This window comes from Poromitra crassiceps (assembly GCF_964638095.1).
Source record: "Poromitra crassiceps genome assembly, chromosome: 14".
NCBI classification, from domain to species: domain Eukaryota; kingdom Metazoa; phylum Chordata; class Actinopteri; order Beryciformes; family Melamphaidae; genus Poromitra; species Poromitra crassiceps.
Window position 1 is genome coordinate 43,078,741 of NC_139633.1, and position 26,547 is coordinate 43,105,287.

The window sequence follows — 26,547 nt, forward strand, 5'->3', positions numbered from 1 at the left end:
ATATTGACAGAGGGCATGAATCTCAATGTACACATGTATCGATGTACAGAGTCAAATATTCAGCCGCGATGTCACAATTTGACATACGCTTTATACTGTAAAAAGAGGAGGAGGAGAAAAGGCAGAGAGGAGGGGTGATGACTTGATTTGGAGCCTACAGGGCTGCCTGTCTGACTGAGAGACTTATCAATTGTTATTGGACACGATGCACTGCCCAAGGTCTCAGCAAAGAGGAGAAGTCCTCTCCATTCTATATGTGTGAAATGTCATGCGTCAGAGCAAAGGGAAGAATAATTATGTGTATGCAAATATAGCTTATTGATTAGGAAATGGCAATGGAACTTATATTTTTCTCCAACAGACGGGATTGAAACTGCCTACCACTGTAGAAGCAGGTTTTCCTATTGTGTGATGTCTCTTTTCTTTCATACCTCCCTCGCCTCTTCTCTCACCTCTCCTCTTCCTCTTTACCCCTCTCCTCTCCATCTCCTCCCCCTCTCCTCTCCTCTCCCCTCCTCTCCTCTCCATCTCCTCCCCCTCTCCCCTCCTCTCCTCTCCATCTCCTCCCCCTCTCCTCTCCTCCTCTCCATCTCCCCTCTCCCCTCCTCTCCTCTCCATCTCCTCTTCCTCTCCCCTCCTCTCCTCTTCTCTCCATCTCCTCTCCATCTCCTCCCCCTCTCCTCTCCTCTCCATCTCCTCCCCCTCTCCTCTCCTCTCCATCTCCTCCCCCTCTCCTCTCCATCTCCTCCCCCTCTCCTCTCCCCTCATCTCCTCCCCCTTTCCTCTCCTCTCCATCTCCTCTCCTCTCCTCTCCATCTCCTCCCCCTCTCCTCTCCTCTCCATCTCTCCCCCTCTCCACTCCCCTCCTCTCCTCTCCATCTCCTCCCCCTCTCCTCTCCCCTCCTCTCCTCTCCATCTCCTCCCCTCTCCTCTCCCCTCCTCTCATCTCCTCTCCCCTCCTCTCCTCTCCATCTCCTCCCCCTCTCCTCTCCTCTCCATTTCCTCCCCCTCTCCTCTCCTCCCCCTCTCCCCTCTCCATCTCCTCCCCCTCTCCCCTCTCCATCTCCTCCCCCTCTCCTCTCCTCCCCATCTCCTCTCCTCTCCATCTCCTCCCCCTCTCCTCTCCTCTCCCCTCCTCTCCTCTACATCTCCTCTCATCTACATCTCCTCCCCATCTCCTCCTCTCCTCTCCATCTCCTCCCCCTCTCCTCTCCTCTCCCCTCCTCTCATCTCCTCTCCCCTCCTCTCCTCTCCATCTCCTCCCCCTCTCCTCTCCATTTCCTCCCCCTCTCCTCTCCATCTCCTCCCCCTCTCCCCTCTCCATCTCCTCCCCCTCTCCTCTCCTCTCCATCTCCTCCCCCTCTCCTCTCCTCTCCTCCCCCCTCCTCTCCTCTACATCTCCTCTCCTCTCCATCTCTCGCCCTCTCCTCTCCTCCCCATCTCCTCCGCTCCTCTCCTCACTCCCCTCTCCTCCATCTTCTCTGCTCTCCCCCTCTGCTCCCCCCCCCCCCTACCCAGGACTCCTCCCTGGACGATGCGTCTCTGCTGGGGCTGTGCATCCCAGGCGAGGTGGCTAAGAAGGTGCTTCACTTGCTGAAGCGTACGCTGCCGTCGTGGTGTCTGAGTGACCTGCTGTGCTCCCACACCTTCACCAAACACTACCTGAGGAGAGGAGGAGGAGGCCTGGATGACGATGAGCTGCTCGGTAGGGGTGTGCCATATCCTATCGTTATCTATATATCGTTACATTTTGTATTCATATCGTCAAAAATTCATATCTTGATATTGTGACTATTATGACTTGTTGATGTAATGACGTCACACGGTTACACTGCATAACGTGTGACGTACGCACAGCAACTCAGCAGGCAGCTGCAGCAGCCTGCCGCTGACATGCTCCACGTTCACTTCAAGGTCACTGTGACCTCACGGCCGCTCTTTCATGCTCGTTAACGCGATATCTCAGGAACGCCTTGACGGAATTTCACCAAATTTGTCTCAAAAGTCCATTTGGACTCAAGGATAAACTGATTACATTTTGGTGGTTAAAAGTCAAAGTTCAAGGTCACTGTGACCTCACAAACCCCATTTCCAAGTTTGATATAGATATCACAGGAACGCCTTGACAGAATTTCTTCCAATTTTGGCTCAAACGTCAACTTGGCCTCAAGGATGAACTGATTAGATTTTGGGGGTCAAAAAAGAAAGGTTACGGTCACTGTGACCTCACGAACACCATTTGCAAGCTCATTAAAGCGATATCTCACTAATGCCTTGCTGGAATTTCTTCGAATTTGCCTCAAACGTCCACTTGGACTCAAGGATGAACTGATTTGATTTTGGTGGTCAAAGTTCAAGGTCACTGTGACCTCAAAACTGCTCGTTAATGCGATATCTCAGGAACGCCTTGAGGAAATTTAATCAAATTTGCCTCAAACGTCAACTTGGACTCAAGGATGAACATCGATTTAGGTCGTCAAAGGTTCAAGGTCACTGTGACGTTAATGTGATATCTCTCAGTAACGCCTTGATGGAATTTCTTAATATTTGGCTCAAACGTCAAAGTATGGACAGACATGGATGTCGACTGCTCACTTGTTGGCGGAGGCATATCCGCGGTGTGGTCATTCTAGTTTTAGTAATTATTTGATTAACTCATTGGCTGCCATTGACGTCTAAAGACGTCAATTCAAATAGTAACGTAGGCTGCCATTGACGTCTAAAGACGTCAATTGCGTTTTTTGACGGTGGGACGTGGATCAAAGCCTGATGCACCTCCTGTAAAAATATGGGGGATTTTGAAGGTGTATAAGCTATTTTACGGACCCATTAGGTGGCGACAGTGCTCTCCGGATTAGAGAAAGATGAGAAAAAAGAGTAGAAGAAGCCGTGGAGAAACGGAAACCGATGCATGCTGTAACGTTAGCTGTGAACAGCAGCCAATCTGCTCCCACAATTGAGCCTTTCTGTCTCTGTTGCGATAGTTTCTCCATATGATTAGTTGCCAGAAAAGGAGCACCCGACACCAGCGTCTTTCTGAAAAGTTAAATTATTCTCAGCTGGGAGCGCTGGGAGCCGGCACACAAAAACGGCAGAGCGCTCTGAAAATAGACTCTGGGTGCAGCGCACTTTGAAACGTGCAGCAGAAAGTTCAGAGCAAACGTGCAGCAGAGAGCCACCAGAGACACTCCCACGGAGGAGGAGGAGTTTGCAGTTGAGGGGGGTGGGGCACGCAGGGCACCATACAACACCGACCCAGACAGCAGGCTCGATGGACAGATTGGCAAACACAAGCTGGAATACTTGATGCCCACCAGCAGTAAATCAAGACCAGCAAGAAGGTGTAGGGTTTGCGCACGCAGGGGCCAGCGCTGCTGGTTGCAGCTAAAAAATATTATTTTGCCATCAAAATTCCTTTGTTTTTGCTGTTTTATTGAAGGAAATTACTGTTCAGATATTTGAGGTGTCACTACATCAGAAAATATTAGCTTCAGAGTCAGTGATGTGCTTGAAATGCTTCATTTCACAAAAGGCTAATTATCTCCAGTTCTAGTTTGAAACATCTGTTTCTGGTGAAACCAACCTATCTAATACTGCTGATAACTAAAGAATGGAAAATGATACAAATAAACTTTTTTTCTGATGATACAAGAGAGTCTCATCGTTTTTGGGCGTGTTCGGTGTTTACATAGTAATATCACACAATATTCTGTGGGTCTTGAGAAATCACTGAAAACGCTCTGAAAGGGCTGGCACTGGGAGCGTCCGTTTTCCAGAAATGGCTGGCAGCCAATGAGTTAAGGAGATGGTTCAGAGATACAGTAGTTATGGAGATTTTTGGCCAGCACAAGCGGGCCCTATATCTGGCTTTGTCCAGTCCAATTTGCGTGCCGATTTGAGTGCCGATGCTCATGAACGCTTTATCGCGCTGGCCATATGCTAGGTTCCGACCTAGCCTTGTTTGTGTGTATAGGCATCCAAAAACTTTGTGACACGACGAATAACGTCGAATCCAGAAGGTGGTGGTAAAGCACCTAAACACTGTTTGAACGCCATAAACGGCACAGAAGAAGACACACCAAAACAACACAAGGGCCATAGAAATCCGCGTTCACTGAATGGAACGTTTTGTGGAGAGGAAGCATTGCCGGGGGTCGCTCCAGCGTGTTTACAAGCCGTAGCTTCCATGCTGCTTCACTAAACCACAACAATATTGAAGCGTCCAGCTGCCCCCCCTTAACCGTTGTCAAAAAATCAAGTGCAGAGTAGTATCCTAATGACTTTTATGACTCAGGCGATAAACTGTTTTGCTAATTCTGTCAACATCAAGCCAATGAGGTAAGCTTGCTAATGTAACATTACGTAGCCACGACGCGCAACTATAAAGAACTCTCCTTTAGTCCTTTATAGTTGCTAAACTTTACATAACACTGACAACGGTGTTTTTTTTATCCCATTTTTAACCCCCATTAGTGCTAATTCAATTTATTTATCCTGGTTGCTACTCCACCCTCTGCCGATCTGGGGAGAGCCGAAACTGGCTCCATGCTTCCTCCGAGACATGGGCAGTTAGCCAGCCGCTTCTTTTCACCTGACAGGGGAAGCTTCACCGGTAGGACATACTGTAGCACGTGGGAGGATCACGCTATTCCAACCAGTTCCCCTCCCTCCGAACAGGCGCCCTTAACGACCAGAGGAGGAACCACATTAGCAACCAGGATATTGCATGTTTTGGTGAAGGGGGTTCCTATATGAAGGAAACCCCCGGGAGGCACGGGGAGAACATGCAAACTCCACACAGAAAGGCCCTTTTGACGACTGCACCCGGGCTGTGGGCACTCGAGGACATGCGGATGGGCACGCATTCCTTCAGCGTTCACAGCGTCCCAGGTGGGAATCAAACCCAGGACCTTCGAGCTGTGATGCAACAGCGCTTACCACTGCACCACCCCTGACAACGGTGTTAACTTGTAAACAAGCAACTTACATCGCGTGAGATGACAAACAAGATGCGCGGTGAGGAAGAGGGGATGAGTCCTTGTCATGTTCCAATAATCCATTATGATGACCGAACGTAATCATTATGGTAAACAAAACTCACATCCAATAATGTTAGCCTACTTACTTGGGAAAGTGAAAGCCACCCCGCTGTCTGAGAGGGGTGGGTGGGAGTATTAGGCTACTCCACATGCACTCTGTTTACACACTTGTGTACAATAAAGATTTAAAGTGGGGGGAAATGCCTTTGCCCTGTCAAACAGCTGGAATACAGACATCTGAGAGGGAGGCGCACCCCACACTTTGAAAATCACTGCTCTAGAGTAAAACCTTTTTGTGTGGATTGCCTTAGATCTTATTAAATAGTGGAAATGTATTCATTCCCACTTATTAGACACTATTTCTGATGGTAAAATGAGCGTAAAAAGCAAAACACAGAACTCAGAAAAATTTGAAGGGAAAAAAACGGAATTTGGGATTTGTTGCTTTTTTCCCTCCGTTGTACCGTATTCGTACCGAACTGTGACCCCGAAACCGAGGTACGTACCGAACCATGACTTTTGTGTACCGTGACACCCCTAGCGTAGGTTGAGCGTTCCTTCAAGGTATGGTGTGAACGTGCCGTAACCTAAACTATTCTGACCTACCGGCATCCCTCAACCATTGAAGCACCGCCCTGGCTCCCACTCCCACACCCATACAGAAAGTGGAGGCCGGACCGAGACGCACCGAATCCCCCCCAACCCCAGGGCGCGCAAGAAAACCTTTCCACCTGCAGATTTATATCCCCAGGATTGCCTCAGAGAGGAGGACCCTTGTGAGGGCCGATGCAGCTTAGGGGCACAACTATGGACCCCAATCAGGCTGAGATGCAATATATGCTGGGCTAAACATTTTACAGGGTTACAAATACAGAAATGAAATTGCCACAAAAGAAAAAGAAAGTTGAAATGGTAAATAAGGAAAATTGAGTTAAAAACATGTAGTCTTAAAATTTTCATGAATTGAGGGAAACAAGATAGTTAGCTAGGTGAAAAAAGAAAAAAATAGTCTAAGTGATCTGCATTGGTAGTATCGTCCGAGAAGAGAAGTGTGGGGGGGAGAGGATAGACATTAGACAGTAGTGGTGATGGTGGAAAGTATGCATATGAATTCACTCACAAAGTAGATAATAATAATAATTAATAATGATAATATGCAAATAATTTTTCACTGTGACCTTCTGGATCTTATATTTGACCTTGTAACGCTTTTTATCTTTTTATCTTTTTTGTCTTTTTATCCATTTTATGTAAAGGACTTAAATTGCCTCGGTGTATGAAATGTGCGATACAAAACAACTTGCCTTGACGTGATCCTGTGCGGTCTGTCCCCCAGCTGAAGGCTCCCTGGGCTCCTCGGGCCTGGGAGGAGGACCAGGCACCTCCTCTTCGTCTTCAGCCTCCTCTTCCTCGGCCATGGGCTCCGTCTCCAAGAAGGCCAAGAAGGAGCCGCCCATGGACTCGGGCTGTGGCAGCCCCGACACGGAGAGCGAGCTGCCCACAGAGGACCACAGCAAGTACCCTGATGACCTGGAGGACAAGATGAAAGGTGGGTGTGGAAAGCTGACTAGAATGTGTGACAGTAGTGTACCAATCTGTCTCCAATTGCGCTGAAAATAGTCACATGACATTGTGACATTGCTCTTTTTGCCCATTCCTTTTCTCCATCACGTTTCTTAATTTTTTTAAGTTTTAAGCCTGGAACCAATCCAGCCAGGCAGCCGACAGAATCATGACCATGAAGCATTTGATTCAGAGCAAAAATAAAAACAAAGGGAAAAGGCCCCCTGGGTACAATAGTCCATTGCAGCCAAAATTGGATGAGCGGGTGATTGAGTGACAGTGGTCTAGAATGGCCGCCATTAAGCTATTAGCTCAATGGCTAACGTTATATTATATAGCCGCATTTCCTTGCTTTAATGTGAATGAACCTGGCAATGGATTTCAAAACGGGTCCCGGCATTGATGGTTAACGTAACATACCTTCAGTCACTCAGTGCTCGTCTTGAGCCCTTTGTAGCAGCAAACTGTAGCCTATGTTCGTGGTAGCCTAGCCAGAGATATTTCATTAGTGCAGTGGTTAGCCAACCTTGCCCAGCGAGCTCCACCAATTACAGATGATCATACAGCGAGCTCCACCAATCAAAGTCGTCGACATTACACTTTAGGCTTGAGGGTAGTGTAGTACTTCTCCATGACATCAAATAAACAATGTTAAAAAGAACAAAAACAAGGATGATATACAGATTTGTGGCTTCTACATAAACCATTGTTTCACAACTAGCTCGCCTGTGTTAAGTCTACTTTGCGTGATTACGACATTATGGCTAATAATAAAAATCTCATTGCAGAATAGGAATGGCGAAATACTCATCCGGAACCGAGGTGTCATGTGACTGTTGAGCTGTATAGAGGGCATCAAATTGGTCATCAAAATGGCGGCCACGACAAAAACGTCCGCACGGTGCAAGGACAGGAGACCTGCCTCCCTATTTTATCCCTATTTTACACGGCATACACCACATCACAACAGCATATGCTTTTATTTTGAAAAATTCTGTCCGGAAGTCCTCCAGCTGCCTGTGAAAAATAAACAAAGCTAAGCGCTACATACAGTCAGTGGTTGAGATGGACAAGCTAAAAGCTAGCATAGAGAGAGTTTTTGAAAGTTTCCAATGTGGCAGGGAAAGCTGCAAAATATACAATCATTTTCCTGCAGTGGCCTGCAAATGGAAAGTTAAAGTCTAAATTAGGGATGTCAGTTTTCGGTTAATTTCACTTTCGATTAACAGACACCCTTAACACATTCACTGCCAGCCGTTTTTTTTTACTGTAGGTAGCTTCTGCCAGAGGGTTTTTTTGAGGATTCTGGCTCATTTTACAAGAGCCGAGGATTATTTTCTGCTTGGACTTTGTGAACACAAAGTTCACAAAAGTACTAATAGAATGTGTGCTTTCTCTGTCTAAAATAGTTAGTTTGTAGAGTTAGTAGTTATGTAGATATTAGCCGTTGAGTACAGCATGGTTTCAGCGTCTGAGACTGAAAGCTGAGATAATCGCAGTTTTGTGAAATTCAATCAAACAGGCAGAACAGTCACTTTAACCATTTATTTTTGGCATCAGTGAGAGATCAGACATCTAAACAATATAGTTCTGAACGCCCTCTCCTTCAAACTCCTCCCTCCATGGGCGTGTCTGGTGGCTTTCAGCAGTGTTTGTCACAAGCGAGTTTCTACTGCCTGTCTGAGCAGTGAGCAGCCTCCCTCCCTGGCGGCCCCCTCGTCGGCGAGTGTGGATGGGGCTCACTCGTTTCTTGGGTTTGAGAGCTTTGATGAAGCTTTGTGCGATTCTAGGCTTTATGCTGCATGTTTCAAAGTGTGTTTTCCACCCAGTCTATTTTTGGAACCCCCCACCGTTGTGCGCCCGTGTGCACCAGCGTGAAAGCGTTTTCGCCTACAGTATGAGAATGAGGCTCGTTCGTTTCTGGGTTTTCGGTTGAGCTCAGCTGGAATGAAGCTGTGTGCGATTCTGCGCTTTCTGCTGGTGTTTCAAAGTGTGTTTCACCCATAATCTAGTATGCAAATTTGCAATCCCCCACCGCCAGCTCCCAGCGCGATAATGCGCGAAAGCGAAAGCGTTTTCGCCAATCCATTTTACAGTATGAGAGAATGGTTTCCTCGCGCGTTCCCCTGCAGTTTTGGCTCTGCTTTTTCTAGTCTGGAGAGCACTGTCACCACCTAGTGGGTCGGTGGAATGGGTTGTACACGTTCGGTGGCTCCAATATTTTTATAGGAGACGTGGGGGGCGTTGATCCACGTCCCACCGTCAATTTTTTTTTTTTTTTTTTTTACGACTCAACTCGTCATTGGCAGTCAACCGTTGGATTTTTTTTGACGACTCAACTCGTCATTGGCAGTGAACGTGTTAACTGGTTAATAACCTTTTTTTTTTTTAAAGACGTGAAATATAAGACATTGTAACGTAACTTAACGTTTAGTAGTACTGGACTGACTGAACCAGGCCGCATGCCTGCATCCGTACCCAGTGCTACAAACAGACAGAGCTCACAGCCAACTTTAGAAACGCCATAAACCATAAACAACCATCAGACATACAGCAGGACTCACGAGTCACCACAGCCTATCGACATGTGTGCACACAGCACACACCGATACATGCTACTTTAATACTCGCCGCAGTAGCCGAAAGCTAATTATTAACCGCTGATGTTAGCAAACCCTGTGTTAGCTACGGATTCATCCCGGCGAAGTCCCCAAATGTTACAGGTCGGTCCAGTGATATGCTCTATAGCTCGTATTTGACCATGTCATGAGAACAGAAAATAATGGATATGACTCTATGAGGAGAGTGGGAAGTAGTTAGTTCACCTGGCTCGCCGGTGTGCAAGGGCCCAGCCGCTCTGGCTTCTCATGGCCAGCTCAAGCCGGTTGCGTTGATAGAGTCCCGTGCCGATGCACGCGCTATCAGTGTTCGTGGGGAACGCAGACAGGACACACAGTAACATCCGAATACAAAAGAAAACCACAACGACCGGAGCGCGGAAAATGCACTATGTCCTCTTCTCCACAGCGTCACGTGACCAGAGCATGAACCCTGTTTCTGTGAGACTTAGAAAACACTTTGGCATGATGTCACTCCCCCTTTAAGCTAACCACGTCACTTCCCCAATGACAGCCTTAGAGAAAAGCATTTGAACAATTAATACCATGACATTTACTTGAGAGAGGGTCGACTGTAACATTGCTACTGCGAGACTGTGTGGGATCGTAAGATGTAGATGTGTGAATTTCCCTCCCTGCCTCCCTGCAGTGTTTAACAGCCCGCGGGTGCAGGGCAAGAAGCTGGTGTTGGAGAAGCTCGGCGAGGTGGCGGACATCTTGAAGAAGGGCTGTGGCTCTGACTGGACCCAGCAGCTGGCCGGTGTCCTGTTCATCACCAAGCTACTGGAGGAGGAGGGAGAGCAGCGCCTCACACAGAAGACCGACTCATATACTCACATACGGTCAGCACATAACTGTACACACCTGCAACTAGGACTGGGCCATATGGCCTTCAAATAATATCACAATATTTCAGGGGATTTCTGTGATAATGATATTCTTGACGATATGACAACAGACTGAGCAATATTTTATTAATTTCAAGAACATTAAATTGCAACAAAATAAATGCATAAACGTAACGCTGTGTGTGTGGCTCAACTGGCATGATGTGCGCCCGGCTCTCTAATTATACTAGTAGAGATACATTAATAAACCTATAACATTAACTATAGATTTTCCCTTGGTTCATCCTTCACTATTAATACATATTAACAAATGCTACTTTTTAAAGGTCTTAGCTGATGAAAACTGATGCAGAGTTGATTGCACTATTGTTGACAAAATGTACTATTGTCGCTTCGGATAAAGCATTGGCTAATTGATGTAATGTAGTGAAAAGTCGGTCATCTGTAGACCAAGATGCCTACCCTCCTACTTTTTCTGGCAACTCATCTCTTCCCTTCGTTGCGACGTCAGTCACTAGCATTCTATTCTAAAAACTCCAGCAATTAAATGCTCCCGACAACTACGTCATCTATACGTCATGGAGGGGAAAGTTGGTCGAAACGGATGTGCACAAGGCAGGATATCCAATCACCTGCCTCGAGAAGGCAGGATATCCTGCCTTAAATAAGCGTGATATCCGCTAATTTCCCCAATCACCTGCCTCTGTTATGTTGACATGTGTCATGATTGGTCGAATAGCATTGAACTTCCTTCCGATCTGCCTCTGGCCAAATTTTAATCTGCAAATGACTGTCTATGGGCCATTCGCAGATTGTAGAAGAGATAGTCTGGCTTGAGAGACTACTTTCTCAGTGTGAACCAATAAAAGCAATTCCCTCCAGGAAATTGCACAATAATTAATGCAAATTCAACCAATCTCCACAGTATTTGCAGGGGCTTGCAATTTTTCAAAATTCCCGAGATTTCTCTGCAAAAATGGCAAAACGGGTTCTTCAACTTTTTTTGCCAGTTGCCTCAATTTTACTGCAAAAAAATCACATACAATTTAGCAAATTCCATCGAAATGTTTGAGAAAAGTTGCCATTAGGTGTGATAGGGCAATATATTGCGATATTTTTTCCCCGCAATACTGTATCGATATTTCAGAAAAATATTGTTATATATCGCCATATCGATTTTTTTGCACAGCCGTATGTTCAGTGACACAATAAAAATACTTTTTTTTATTTCAGTACATTCAGTAACACACTCAACACAGTAGTTTTGACTCAATTTGCCCACTAAGTTATCAATATCAAGTGATGTACATATTATTACACTACCTGGGTGGTACACAGCGAATTTAATTTTCAGTAAATTATGTAGAGTATTGCAATATATTGCAATATGTATTGTATCGCAATGTATCGTGATACAATCGTATCGTGACCCATGTATCGTGATACGTATCGTATCATGAGGTCCTTGCCAATACCCAGCCATAATTAGGTGGGGAAAAAAATATTTCCCCCCTCAACTTGCAGTTTTTGCCAGTTCCCATAATTTTACCACACAAAAAAATAATATAAAACCTGCATCGCAATTTTTGAAAATAGTCACTGAAAAGGAACCAATAAATTCAGTTGTCTTCCTTCTTTAGGGACAAGGTTCTGAAGCTGCTGGTGGAGCTGCTGGGTGCTCAGTCTAAAGAGGTGTTGTCTTCCTTCTTTAGGGACAAGGTTCTGAAGCTGCTGGTGGAGCTGCTGGGTGCTCAGTCTAAAGAGGTGGTGATCAGCGCTCTCAGACTCACCCGCCTGCTCATGCTCCGATACGAGTGGAGGGTTTCCTTCGCCACCGAGGGCGGAGTCAAAGCCATCCTGTCCTGCATGCAGGAGTTCCCCTCCTCCACTCAGGTCCAGCAGGTGGCGCTGGCGGTGAGTATGGGTCAAGCCCACTTGGATTTTCAAGCCTTGCACGATAGATCTGGATTGAAGTGTACAGGGTTTTCCACGGTCATGGAAAACCTGGAAATTTCATGGAATTTCAAAATCACATGTTCCAGGCCTGAATCATGGAATTGGTCAAATCTTAGAAAGTTCTGGAAATGTCATGGAATTTTGTTGTGTGCAATGAAATTATTTTGTCTCCAAATCAGTGTTGTTGCTATTACTATTATTATTATTTTTTGTTTATTATTATTATTATTATTATTGTTATTATTGTTATTATCATCAGACACACCTAATTTTATTGGATTTTAGTGCTCCTTTGTATTGTATTTTATATTAATATTTTTATGACAAATTCATGACACCCCCCCCCCCCCCCCCAAATTGTTTCCATGTAATGTGATGCAGTGACTGTAAAGCACTAAAATCTAAAGAGGTCTGTCCTATTTGTCCAGTAGTAATAATTCCTGGTATTTCTCACACTCACCGCCTCACATTCCATGGACATTCTATTTAGAGGTCTCTTCGGGCTGACAATTTATGCTAATAGACGGGCTGGCTCAGGCTGAGCAAAAAAATAACATATTTTTTTAATGTATTTGCAGTAGGCCAGATTGGTACTCTCGCTTTATTCTCTTTCTCTTTTCCATGCTTATGCTTACACACATGCACGCACACTCACAGCTTAGAGTTCTCCGTTTCAGCCCAACGGCCTGACAATTTATGCTAATTGGTTGGGTCGGGCTCGGGCTTCAATTTACTAGGGTCGGATCGGACCGGGTTTGAATTTTCAGGCCCGTTGAGAACTCTAATTCTATTATGGATCCTTGAAAAGTAATGGCAAAGTTTTGAAAAGTTATCCATGAAAATGTGTGGGACCCCTGAGTGTATTTAGTTCGTGTTTGAGCGTGTGTTGACCTTTGACCCCATCAGACTCTGAAGGTGATCACGGGAGCCAGTAAGCATGACCTCCGCAGCGTGGGCAGCTCTCTCCCTCTCTCTGAGTCCGGCACTCAGATGATGCTGGAGATCTTCGCCAGCATCGGCTCGGCCACGCCCGAGGGCTCGAAAGGCCTGCTGGGAGCCATCCCCGCTGCCATCGAGCTCATGCTCAAGACCAAAGGGTAACAGCTGCCTTCATCTTTTACACTTTGTTTAACAGACACTCGTATGCAGACTGATTTACCATGAGTGTAGCAGCAGCAGCACAGCCTAGGTAAGCAACAGGCACAATCGATTCGCTTGTTGATTGGCTGAGTAGCATCACGTGTGATGATTTACAGCGCATGCATTGGTCTGTGACCTTCCTGTCAGATAAACCAGTACCATAAAGGCTAGAAGAGCATGTGCCGGTTAAAATAGAAACGCTCCGTGAAAATGTAACTATTCAATGATTTGTAGGTTATAGGGCTTGGTCCGGATAGGACGGCGTCTGGGTCCGGATGCGGACCGGAGTCCGGACTTCTGGTTCCGGATCGCTGGTTTAAGGCATTCATCTACATCTAAAACTCATTCTTAACTTTTACAAACTGATATTCCTTATATCAAGAGCTCTGCCAGACCTAAAATATACTTTAAGATGTAAAAAAGAAGAAAAACATTAACGTTTGTTTCCGTTTGAAGATCCCTAAAAGTTGCATATTATTCCTTTTTAATAGCTTTAGAGGACATGAGACCCTCATATAACTAATTCATTTGCATTTCACTTCAGACAAAACAGGACACTGCTTTCAAGTCTGCAATTCACCTATATTTGCTACAGTAGAACGATGAGCAACATTTCAGCTTTTCGCCAACTAGGTCACTAGGTTGACTGTACACAGGACAGTATGATGACATCACTAGGTTGACTGTACACAGGACAGTATGATGACATCACTAGGTTGACTGTACACAGGACAGTATGATGACATCACTAGGTTGACTGTACACAGGACAGTATGATGACATCACTAGGTTGACTGTACACAGTACAGTATGATGGCGTCACTAGGTTGACTGTACACAGTACAGTATGATGACGTCACTAGGTTGACTGTACACAGTACAGTATGATGACGTCACTAGGTTGACTGTACACAGGACAGTATGATGACGTCACTAGGTTGACTGTACACAGGACAGTATGATGACGTCACTAGGTTGACTGTACACAGGACAGTATGATGACGTCACTAGGTTGACTGTACACAGGACAGTATGATGACGTCACTAGGTTGACTGTACACAGTACAGTATGATGACGTCACTAGGTTGACTGTACACAGTACAGTATGATGGCGTCACTAGGTTGACTGTACACAGTACAGTATGATGACGTCACTAGGTTGACTGTACACAGGACAGTATGATGACGTCACTAGGTTGACTGTACACAGGACAGTATGATGACGTCACTAGGTTGACTGTACACAGGACAGTATGATGGCGTCACTAGGTTGACTGTACACAGGACAGTATGATGACGTCACTAGGTTGACTGTACACAGGACAGTATGATGACGTCACTAGGTTGACTGTACACAGTACAGTATGATGGCGTCACTAGGTTGACTGTACACAGGACAGTATGATGGCGTCACTAGGTTGACTGTACACAGGACAGTATGATGACGTCACTAGGTTGACTGTACACAGTACAGTATGATGGCGTCACTAGGTTGACTACACAGTACAGTATGATGACGTCACTAGGTTGACTGTACACAGGACAGTATGATGACGTCACTAGGTTGACTGTACACAGGACAGTATGATGACGTCACTAGGTTGACTGTACACAGTACAGTATGATGACGTCACTAGGTTGACTGTACACAGGACAGTATGATGACGTCACTAGGTTGACTGTACACAGGACAGTATAGGGATTTTGAATGTTTTGATGAATCAAAACGACCACAATCCAAGTCAGAAACACAACAGCATATGATGCGAGCCTGGTAGAATCCAAAAGCCTTACTACCAACACTTAGAGTAACTAGCCTGTACTTCACTGGACTGTACTCTACTAGTCAACCTAATGACATCTAGCAGCGCCATAGTTGGCGAAACGCTGAAATGTTGTTAATCATTCTAGCAAATCTAGGTACATTTCAGACTTGAAAGCAGTGTCTTGTCTTGTCTTGTCTGAGGTGAAATTAAAATTAACTACTGGGGCTTAGACTGACTCCGGGTGGGGAGATGGGCTTAGACTGACTCCGGGTGGGAAGGGGGTTCTTGGTGTTGCCATCGGAACCCAAATCAGCCAACTTGGACACTTATTCAGCGGGTATCTTGCATGTTGCGTTCAGGTGCACCGTTTTTTTTTTGTAATTCCATTGCGGGCCACACAGCGGGCCGCAAGTTGAGTATCACTGCCCTAGAGGGCTCTCTCGCTGCATGGAAAATATACACTGTGTAGAGTGAACAGTTTACTCTCAAATGTAGAGATTTTGCCCAGAATCCTTCATCAACACTACTCAAAAGCCAGATGCATTGGTTGCAAGCTTTAGGGTTGAGTTACCCTTTAAATGCTTACAAAAGAGCAGTTGTAGTCAGCCTGCTAAGTCCAGCCACTTTGAAACGGACTATAATTGACTTGCTCACGTTTGGACATTTGATTGCTGGTTGTTTGAATGTGAAGGTATCTGTTCTCTCCTCCAGCTGTATGCTGTCAGTTCATAACGGGCTGCTGGTCATCATCATGCTGATCTCCAGCCATAAGAGCCTGGCAGAGCAGCTGGTGGCATGTGATGTCACCGCCGTGCTGAAGAAGTGTTTGACCGCGCCCCGTGCCGAGACCATGCTGGCCATCATCGCCCTCAACCACATCTCCATGGTCCACAAGCTGGAGACCAAAGGTACAGCTAACCTCACATTAAACCATTAACACAAGCTGGAGACCAAAGGTACAGCTAACCTCACGCTAACGTGAGAAACCATTAACACAAGCTGGAGACCAAAGGGACAGCTAACCTCACGCTAACGTGAGAAACCATTAACACAAACTGGAGACCAAAGGTACAGCTAACCTCCCACTAACGTGAGAAACCATTAACACAAGCTGGAGACCAAAGGTACAGCTAACCTCACGCTAACGTGAGAAACCATTAACACAAACTGGAGACCAAAGGTACAGCTAACCTCCCACTAACGTGAGAAACCATTAACACAAGCTGGAGACCAAAGGTACAGCTAACCTCATGCTAACGTGAGAAACCATTAACACAAGCTGGAGACCAAAGGTACAGCTAACCTCACGCTAACGTGAGAAACCATTAACACAAACTGGAGACCAAAGGTACAGCTAACCTCCCACTAACGTGAGAAACCATTAACACAAGCTGGAGACCAAAGGTACAGCTAACCTCACACTAACGGAGAAACCATTAACACAAGCTGGAGACCAAAGGTACAGCTAACCTCACGCTAACGTGAGAAACCATTAACACAAGCTGGAGACCAAAGGTACAGCTAACCTCCCACTAACGTGAGAAACCATTAACACAAGCTGGAGACCAAAGGTACAGCTAACCTCCCACTAACGTGAGAAACCATTAACACAAGCTGGAGACCAAAGGGACAGCTAACCTCATGCTAACGTGAGAAACCATTAACACAAGCTGGAGACCAAAGGTACAGCTAACCTCCCACTAACGTGAGAAACCATTAACACAAGCTGGAGACCAACGGTACAGCTAACCTCACGCTAACGTGAGAAACCATTAACACAAGCTGGAGACCAACGGTACAGCTAACCTCATGCTAACGTGAGAAACCATTAACACAAGCTGGAGACCAACGGTACAGCTAACCTCATGCTAACGTGAGAAACCATTAACACAATGTGGGAGCAGAGGTACAGCTAACCTCGCACTAAATCATTAAAGCAGGACTAAACCCCCCAGATTTCTGGCAAAATGGTATTCTACTTGATTTGAAAACTCTGCAGGCAAGATGGCTACCTATACTCCCTTGTACCCTGGTAGACTTCATAACAAAATACGACAACATAACTTGGCCAATAAGTACGTACTGTAACATACAAAATAAAACACACACTAATGTCTTTGTTTGATGTAGAATGCAGAGGACATGTAACTGGTTTGTTAAACTTGCATTCCAGGAATATTGTATTTACTGCGCTGCTCTAAAGATAACGTAAGTGGCGCGCGCCTCAGAGAGCCTGTTCGTCCTGGAACCCACTCGCTTTGCGCCAGAACACAATCGATTTGGGGGTGGAACACACCAAGATTGGCCAATGCCAGTGCCCAGAACTGTCAAATCAAATCATCGACAGCGACGCTATGACCCGCCTCCCAATCCCCTTTTCTATTTTTTTGCATGACAGTGCATCAACGTGGCTATATTATAAATAATCCTGGTGGCTCACCTGTTAGCACGCGTACGACGGAGGCTCGGTCTTTCGCGCGGCCGTTTCGGGTTCAAATGGGTAGAGCTGTGCATCTTCACTGATCTCACGATTCGATACGATTCGATTATACAAGCCTAGGATTCGTTTCGATTCGATTATACGATGCATCTCCGATGCATCTCGATGCATCGCGATGCATCTTAAATCGATGCATCACTTTTTCCGCAATACATGATTTATTTTTTCTCACTTTCTTTTTTCTCACTGTGTGGCTACTTTTAAAATAAAAGTGCATTTGGAATTGCATTGAATTATGATCCATAATTAAAATAAACAACTGCATGTACTTACATTCTATTTTATTTGATTATAATTTTTTTTTTTTTTTTTTTTTAATAATCGATTTTTGATATTTGTTAATCGATTCAGAATCGTCCTATTAAGCATCGCGATGCATCTCTGAATCGATTATTTTCGGCAGCTCTACAAATGGGAGTCATTCCACTCTTCATCACGTGGTTGGGACAGGACAGGGGGAAAAGTCAACGGGAGTGGGAATCATGACAACAATAATCCAGTTTTTATTATATATAAATATGCACATGCAATTCTTTTTAATTTTCGTTTTTTAGAAGGGTTCTCAATAAATAACATTAAATACAATATTAGATGCCATGTTTGGGTTCATATTCAACTAAGGTACGCATGGTGTGACCCATGTACTGTATTAAGGTACACATGATGTGACCCATGTACTGTATTAAGGTACGCATGGTGTGACCCATGTACTGTATTGAGGTACACATGATGTGACCCATGTACTGTATTAAGGTACGCATGGTGTGACCCATGTACTGTATTAAGGTACACATGGTGTGACCATGTACTGTATTAAGGTACACATGGTGTGACCATGTACTGTATTAAGGTACGCATGATGTGACCCATGTACTGTATTGAGGTACGCATGATGTGACCCATGTACTGTATTAAGGTATGCATGGTGTGACCCATGTACTGTATTAAGGTACGCATGGTGTGACACATGTACTGTATTAAGGTACGCATGGTGTGACACATGTACTGTATTAAGGTACGCATGATGTGACCCATGTACTGTATTAAGGTACGCATGATGTGACCATGTACTGTATTAAGGTACACATGGTGTGACACATGTACTGTATTAAGGTACGCATGGTGTGACCCATGTACTGTATTAAGGTATGCATGGTGTGACCATGTACTGTATTGAGGTACGCATGGTGTGACCCATGTACTGTATTAAGGTACGCATGGTGTGACCCATGTACTGTATTAAGGTACGCATGGTGTGACCCATGTACTCTATTAACTCATTGAGTGCCAGCCAATGCTGAGATAATGGCCCTTTTGTGAAATTAAACATTTCAAACACATCACTGACTCTGGCTTGCGTTTGCCAACCCTGTCCTGCTGCCTGGGTCTGTCTGGGTGTTGTGTGTGTGCTGCTCTGCGTGCCCCCCCCCCCCCCCCCCCCTCTCAACTGCACACTCCTCCTTATGGGAGGTGGCTCTCTGCTGAGTTTGCTCTGCACTGTGAAGGGTGCGCGTCGCGACATCCAGCTTTTTTACAGCTTCCGCGTGTGTTTGTCACCGGCTCCTATGCTTCCAGTTGAGAATAAAAACAACTCCACGGCTGATCATGCGAATAGGCTGTTGCAGCGGACATGGAGGAGCTCAATTGTGGGAGCAGATTGGCTGCTGCTGCTGCAGGCACATCTAACGTTAAAACGCTTCATGCATATCGATGCATACGGATGCGATGCGATTTCCGTTTCCCCAACGACTTATTCTCTGTTTTTCTCTGCCTTTCTGTTAACCTGGAGAGCACTGTCGCCACCTAAGGGTTCTGTAAAATAGGTTATAGACCTCCAATAGCTATAATAGTTGTACAGGAGATGCGGAAGGCTTTGATCGACGTCCCACCGTCAAAAAATGCATTGGACGTCGAAAGACGTCCGTGGCACTCTACGTCACTATTTAATTGGACGTCGAAAGACGTCCATGGCACTCAATGAGTTAAGGTACACATGGTGTGACCCATGTACAGAGTGAGGGTGAGTCTCTTGACAGTCTGGGGGAGGGAGTTCTAAAGTCGGGGTGCTGCTCTGGAGAATGCTCGGCCCCCAAAGCTTTTGAGTTTGGATGGTGGGATGGTGAGGGTAGCAGTGGAAGATGAACAGAGGGTTTGGGTTGGGCGATGGGGGAGGAGGAGGTCAGTCAGAAAGGGGGCGCCAGGCTGTGGAGGGCTTTAAAGGTGAGGAGTAATTTGAAGTTGATGCGTTCTTTGACGGGGAGCCAGTGGAGAGAGTGGAGGACAGGTGGTGATGGTTGAGTCATCGATGGTGAGAGTGATGGGTCCAGTTTTGCTGAGTGTGGATTTTCACCGTCACAAACTAAATGAATGCCTGAAATGAATGGATATATATGTATATATATATATTATATATATTATATATATATATTAGGGGTGTCACGGTACACAAAAGTCACGGTTCGGTACGTACCTCGGTTTTGGGGTCACGGTTCGGTACGAATACGGCACGGTACGAAAACGGGGAAAAAAAGCAACAAATCCCAAATTCTGTTTTTTTCCCTTTGAATATGTCTGAATTCTGCTTTTTACGCTATTTTTACCATCAGAAATAGTGTCTAATATGTGGGAATGAATAAATGTCCACTCTTTAATAAGATCTAGGCAATCCACACAAAAAGGTTTTACTCTAGAGCAGTGATTTTCAAAGTGTGGGGTGCGCCTCCCTCTCAGATGTCTGTATTCCAGCTGTTTGACAGGGCAAAGGCATTTCCCCCCACTTTAAATCTTTATTGTACACAAGTTTGTAAACAGAGCGCATGTGTGGAGTAGCCTAATACTCCCACCAACCCCTCCCCCTGTTGTATTTGTTTTATGTAGCATTTGCGTTTGATGTAAGCACTAATTTGGAATCCTATCTAAAAGCGGCCCCTAGGCGGCAGTGTTTCTTTAGTCAACGTCAAAATACCTACATGTTCAGAAGAAGAATAAAACGGCAGAAGAAGAAAAACTTCTACATTACATTACATTACATTACATACCCCCACTGTCTGACAGACAACGGGGTGGGTTTCACTTTCCCAGTAAGTACGGGAAAGAACCCTGTCAGCGCCTTAACGTTATTGGATGTGAGTTTTGTTTAGCATAATATGATTACGTTCGGTCATCTAATGGATTATTGGAACATGACAAGGAGTCATCGCCTCTTCCTCACCGCAGCTTGCCTGTCTGCATCCGCAGATGTCTGCTTGACCGCATCACTCATCCCACGCGATGTATGTTGCTTGTTTACAAGTTAACAGCTTTGTCAGTGTTATGTAACGTTTAGCCGCAACGCGCAACTATAAAGGACTTTGTCGCGGCTACGTAACGTTACATTGGCAAGCTTACCTCGTTGGCTTGATGTTGACAGAATTTGCAAAACAGCTTATCGCCACAAAACGTCCCATTCTGTGAACGCGGATTTCTATGGTCTTTGTGTTGTTTTGGTGTGTCTTCTTCTGTGGCGTTTAATTCAATTCAATGCCGTTCAAACAGCGTTTAGGTGCTTCTGGATTTGACGTATTCGTCGTGTCGTTTCATGTACCGTGAAACGAGGTACCGTGAGGGTCGTACCGTAAATTCACGGGACGAATACATGTACCGTGACACCCCTAATATATATATATATATATATATAATGAATGGATATATGTGAGATCATGAACGTTCACAAAGAAGTCAAGATAGATCAGACTTCAAAAGAAGCCATTGAAAAAGTTTATTTTAAAGTCATTTTCGAACTGACCTATCTTGACTTCTTTGTGACGCTTTGACACACTTTATGCAAATCGATGTATTTTCGTCATCGATGACGTCGACGAGTCACCCCAGCCAGCCCTACCTACCATGTAACAATTGCCATGCTGTGTCCCTCAGAGTCTGTGGAGGACGTGAACTTTAAGGACACGGAGCTGAAGATGCTGGTGGTGAGTCTGAAGGAGCTGACGGCCACCAAGGAAGTGATCATGACGCTGGAGCAGCTGCTGTGTGACGACGCCTCGCAGCTACAGGAGGAGCGCAGCCAGGTACTCTCACCTGTTAGCCTTTCTCGAGATATAGTGACTTGACTACAGCAGCACTACAGCACTGCCTGTCAGTCAAACAGAGTGGACAGACCAAACAAGTTCATTTCGTCTAACTAACGTTAACTTATAAAGTTGTTCATCTGAAAAGACTAGTTGCATTTTTTGTCAATACCTGACCGTTTCGACTGCAGCTTCCTGCAATCTTCATCAGAGACGTCACGTGATGTTGCTGTGACGTGTCATATGGCTGCTTTATGTAGGCTCGGCCATCCCACATGGATAGGTGGGATGACCGTGCTGTCTCGATACCCTTCCAACAAGCTTTTTTAAAAGCGTTTATAACTGTCTGTCGTCGGACCTATTGCAAATAGTTAATAGCTCCCTTTTGACCGGCACTTTTCCTGAGTCCCTGAAAACTGCAGTTATTAAACCCCTACTAAAAAAGCGTAGCCTTGATGCATCGGTAATCAGTAACTACAGACCAATATCTAATCTCCCCTTTATAGCCAAAGTAATTGAAAAGGTTGTTTACCTACAACTCAATAGATTCCTAACCTCAAATGATCTCCTAGATAAACTCCAATCAGGTTTTCGCCCCCATCACAGCACAGAAACCGCGCTTACTAAAGTCATAAATGACATTAGAATGAACACAGACTCAGGCAAAAATTCGATTCTAGTGCTACTGGATCTTAGCGCTGCATTTGACACTGTTGACCACTCAATTTTATTGGACAGACTGGAAAACTGGGTTGGGCTTTCGGGTACGGTCCTCCAGTGGTTCAGGTCCTATCTTCAAGACAGGAAGTACTTCGTCTCCATTGGCAATTACACATCTGACCTAACTAGGATGACTTGTGGGGTGCCTCAAGGATCCATTATGGGGCCCGTTCTCTTCAACCTTTATATGCTCCCTCTAGGCCTAATTATGCAAAAAAACAAAGTAGCCTATCATAACTACGGAGATGACACTCAGTTGTATATAACTCTTTCCTCAGCTGACTATGCTCCCATAGAATCATTGTGCCAGTGCATTGATCAAATAAATAACTGGATGTGCCAGAATTTCCTACAGCTAAACAAAGACAAAACTGAGGTGATCGTCTTTGGTCCCAAAGAACAAAGGCTTAAAATCACTGCATGCCTTGAGTCTCGATCCCTGAAGCCTAAGGATCAAGTCAAAAATCTTGGCGTTATTATTGATTCCGATCTCAACTTTAACTCCCACATTAAGTCAATCAGAAAATCAGCTTTTTATCATCTTAAAAATATAGCAAGAATTAGGGGCTACATGTCCAGACAGGATCTAGAAAAACTAATTCACGCCTTCATCTACAGTAGGTTAGACTACTGCGATAGCCTTTTTTCTGGTCTCTCCAAAAAAGAACTTAGGCAACTTCAGCTCATTCAGAATGCTGCTGCTAGAGTTCTAACGAAGACTAAGAAAGCTGATCATATCACTCCAGTTCTTAAGTCCTTACACTGGTTGCCAGTGTGTCATAGAATATATTTTAAAATACTGTTATTAGTCTATAAATCACTTAATGGCCTAGGCCCTAAATACTGTACATAGCTGAATTGCTCCCACGCTACGAACCGTCTAGAACTCTTAGGTCAGCAGGGTCCAGCTTATTAACTGTCCCTAGGATCAAATCAAATCATGGGAAGGCTGCATTTACCCACTATGCTTCTGCTAGCTGGAACAAATTGCCTGAAAACCTCAGATCTGCCCCAACCTTACTTATTTTTAAAAATAGACTAAAGACTTTTATGTTTACCGTCGCTTTTAACTGCTGACAGCTATTTCTCAATCACTATCATATGTGTGTCTAGTCATGTTTCTTATATAGTCTATTCCTCTATAAGTTTTTAGCTCTTTTTGCAACTGCTGCGCCTGTTGCTTAATGCATTTTTTATACCCTTTTAAAAAAAACTTTTTTTCAAAGTTTTGTTGTGGTGATGCTTTTAAATGTCCATGTTATTCTCTTCTTCTATTCTTTTATTTTCCTGTCAACCATTTTATGTGAAGCACTTTGAATTGCCTCTGTGTATGAAATGTGCTATACAAATAAACTTGACTTGACTTGAACTTGACCATGCCCCCTGTTGGCCGGTAGTTTATGGAGGACTGCGTCCCACGCGTGCACACGTGCAATCAAACAGAAAGCGGACCAGGATAATCTGAAATCAGCCATCTGGGATCAGTCTAAAAGGGAAAATCACATCGTGGACTGGGGAAAGGCCAAGGTCATTCGATTGGAAAACAACAGATGCCACCGTTGGATCAGGGAGGTAATAGAGATCCGGACTACTAATAACGTGTGCGTGTGCGTGTGTGTGTGTGTGCGTGTGTGTGTGCGTGTGTGTGTGTGTGTAGGTGACCCGCAGTCGTGACACCTACCAGGACCTGGTGCGGCTGATGGAGCAACACCGGGCCGACCGGGCCGTGCAGCTCTCCATCCTCAGGTACCAAACCCTGACCCAAACTCACGCTGTAAAGCACAATCTGACGTTATAATGTTCTAATGAGGACATAACGTGCATATCTACTGGAATTATAATGAATGAATGAAACCTGTATTGCCCCGAGGGGAATTTGAGCACAAAAGAGCACAAAGGAATATCAAAAACATCAACAACCATACATGACAGCACAGCACATAATATCATATCTACTGGTACGAGTATTAATGCACCAGTAATTACAGTACTATATAAATGTTCTGTGGTCGGGTTGCTGTGTTGACAACATGAAGAGGTTTATACTTGTTTATCTCTATTGTTGTTGTTTTGTGTGTGCCTCTCTGCCCTCTTGCCCAGGTCGTTATTGTAAAAGAGAATGTGTTCTCAATAATAGACCTAGTAAAATAAAGAGTAAATACAGTATATAATAAATGAATGAATGAATGAAAGTTGTCAGTGCAATGTCAGTCAGAGTAATTAGTGTTGGTCCTGACCTGCAGGATCCTGAACAGGTTTCTGGACAGCTACCAGGAAGACGTGCTGCCGTGGCACGAGAGCATCGAGCCCTGCCTGGCCTCCATGACGGCCTTCATCAACGACCGAGAGGTGAGGACACACGTCCACAGACAGCACACATCCACAGACAGCACACGTCCACAGACAGCACACGTCCACAGACAGCACACGTCCACAGACATCACACGTCCACAGACAGCACACGTCCACAGACATCACACGTCACAGACATCACACGTCCACAGACATCAGACAGCACACGTCCACAGACAGCACACGTCCACAGACATCACACATCACAGACATCACACATCACAGACATCACACATCACAGACATCACACGTCCACAGACATCACACATCACAGACATCACACATCACAGACATCACACATCACAGACATCACACGTCCACAGACATCACACATCACAGACATCACACATCACAGACATCACACGTCCACAGACATCACACATCACAGACATCACACGTCCACAGACATCACACATCACAGACATCAGACATCACAGACAGCACACATCACAGACATCACACGTCCACAGACATCACACATCACAGACATCAGACATCACAGACAGCACACATCACAGACATCACACATCACAGACAGCACGCGTCCACAGACATCACGCGTCCACAGACGGCACACGTCCACAGACAGCACACATCACAGACACCACACGTCCACAGACAGCACACATCACAGACAGCACACATCACAGACATCACGCGTCCACAGACATCACGCGTCCACAGACGGCACACGTCCACAGACATCACGCGTCCACAGACATCACGCGTCCACAGACATCACGCGTCCACAGACATCACGCGTCCACAGACATCACGCGTCCACAGACATCACGCGTCCACAGACATCACGCGTCCACAGACATCACACATCACAGACATCACGCGTCCACAGACATCACACGTCCACAGACATCACACGTCCACAGACATCACACATCACAGACATCACGCGTCCACAGACGGCACACGTCCACAGACAGCACACGTCCACAGCCCCCTGCTTCAGAGCAGTGCCAGTTAGCCCTGGGCTATAGTCAGTGTGAGCCCACTTTAGAATGTTCCAGGATTGTGCAAGTGTGACAGCTTTCTTGTGGCCTGGGGCTAATGGCTCATTTCCACCACATATAACAGCACAGTCCAGCTCTACTCGACCTGGTCTTACTCGTCTCTACTTGATATAGACTCTGTTTCCATAGCAAGTTTACTCGCCTCCGCCCACACCTGGTCGTCATGGCGACCGCATATCTGTCCTCCGCCCATAGCTGAAGTAGGCTATAACGTATAACGTTAAAATGAAATCCATACACGGAACTTTTAAACTGATTATGAAATACTGGTGCCTCTAAATGACCTACAGTGTACATAGGCAAATGTGAGAATCGGCTAGGAGAATGGATAGCACTTTGTTGTTACTCAAACTCACATGCATGCACTGCGCGGGGACGGGAGAGGCGCTACGGGCAGAAGGGAAGCCTCTACCCCGGTGGCAACTCACCAGGCAAGACCGCGGCTTCACTAAACCCCCGCCTCCGGCCTAGCGGAGCCGACGTTACACGCAACTACAAAGGGCTTCCCGAGGAGCTGACTTTTTCTCTCTCAAAACAATTGAAAACCACCGTCATGTTAAAGCTGAGCAAGGAGATTGATTTTATTTCACCAGAGCTGAAGGCAGCAACACAAAAGACTGATGGAAATAACAGAAGAGAGGGTAAGCCCCACTCCAGCATTGACAGTAGACCGTAAACACGATTCTGCCTGACCAATCAGTCGTCTGCAGTGTTTTCACATCACCGTATGGTACCGGGTTCACAGCGCTGGAACCTCAACAAAGCAGGGACCAAAACTAGCACGACTCAACCCCGACTCAACCCGGCTGTCCACGTTTTTGATCAGTGGAATGAGACAAAAAAGCGAGACGAGCTGGGCGGGGCCGCGCTGATACCAGCGGTGGAAATGGGCCATAAGAGAACCACTTAGCCCCAGCTAAGTGTCGTGTGAAAAGCCCTTATATTCACCCCC

General features: G+C 45.5%; 1 protein-coding gene across 3 annotated transcripts in view; it reads left to right on the forward strand.

The window, feature by feature from the left end:
• cul9 (cullin 9) overlaps window positions 1-26,547 on the forward strand; it is a 162,890-nt gene that overhangs the window by 43,977 nt on the left and 92,366 nt on the right. For all 3 annotated transcript variants that reach the window (XM_083650545.1, XM_083650546.1, XM_083650547.1), the window contains exons 11-19: window positions 1,519-1,705; window positions 6,376-6,588; window positions 9,870-10,062; window positions 11,781-11,982; window positions 12,931-13,121; window positions 15,643-15,839; window positions 21,347-21,495; window positions 23,873-23,961; window positions 24,459-24,564. In XM_083650545.1, the coding sequence (XP_083506671.1) occupies window positions 1,519-1,705; window positions 6,376-6,588; window positions 9,870-10,062; window positions 11,781-11,982; window positions 12,931-13,121; window positions 15,643-15,839; window positions 21,347-21,495; window positions 23,873-23,961; window positions 24,459-24,564 (1,527 nt within the window). The remainder of the gene's footprint in view (window positions 1-1,518; window positions 1,706-6,375; window positions 6,589-9,869; window positions 10,063-11,780; window positions 11,983-12,930; window positions 13,122-15,642; window positions 15,840-21,346; window positions 21,496-23,872; window positions 23,962-24,458; window positions 24,565-26,547) is intronic.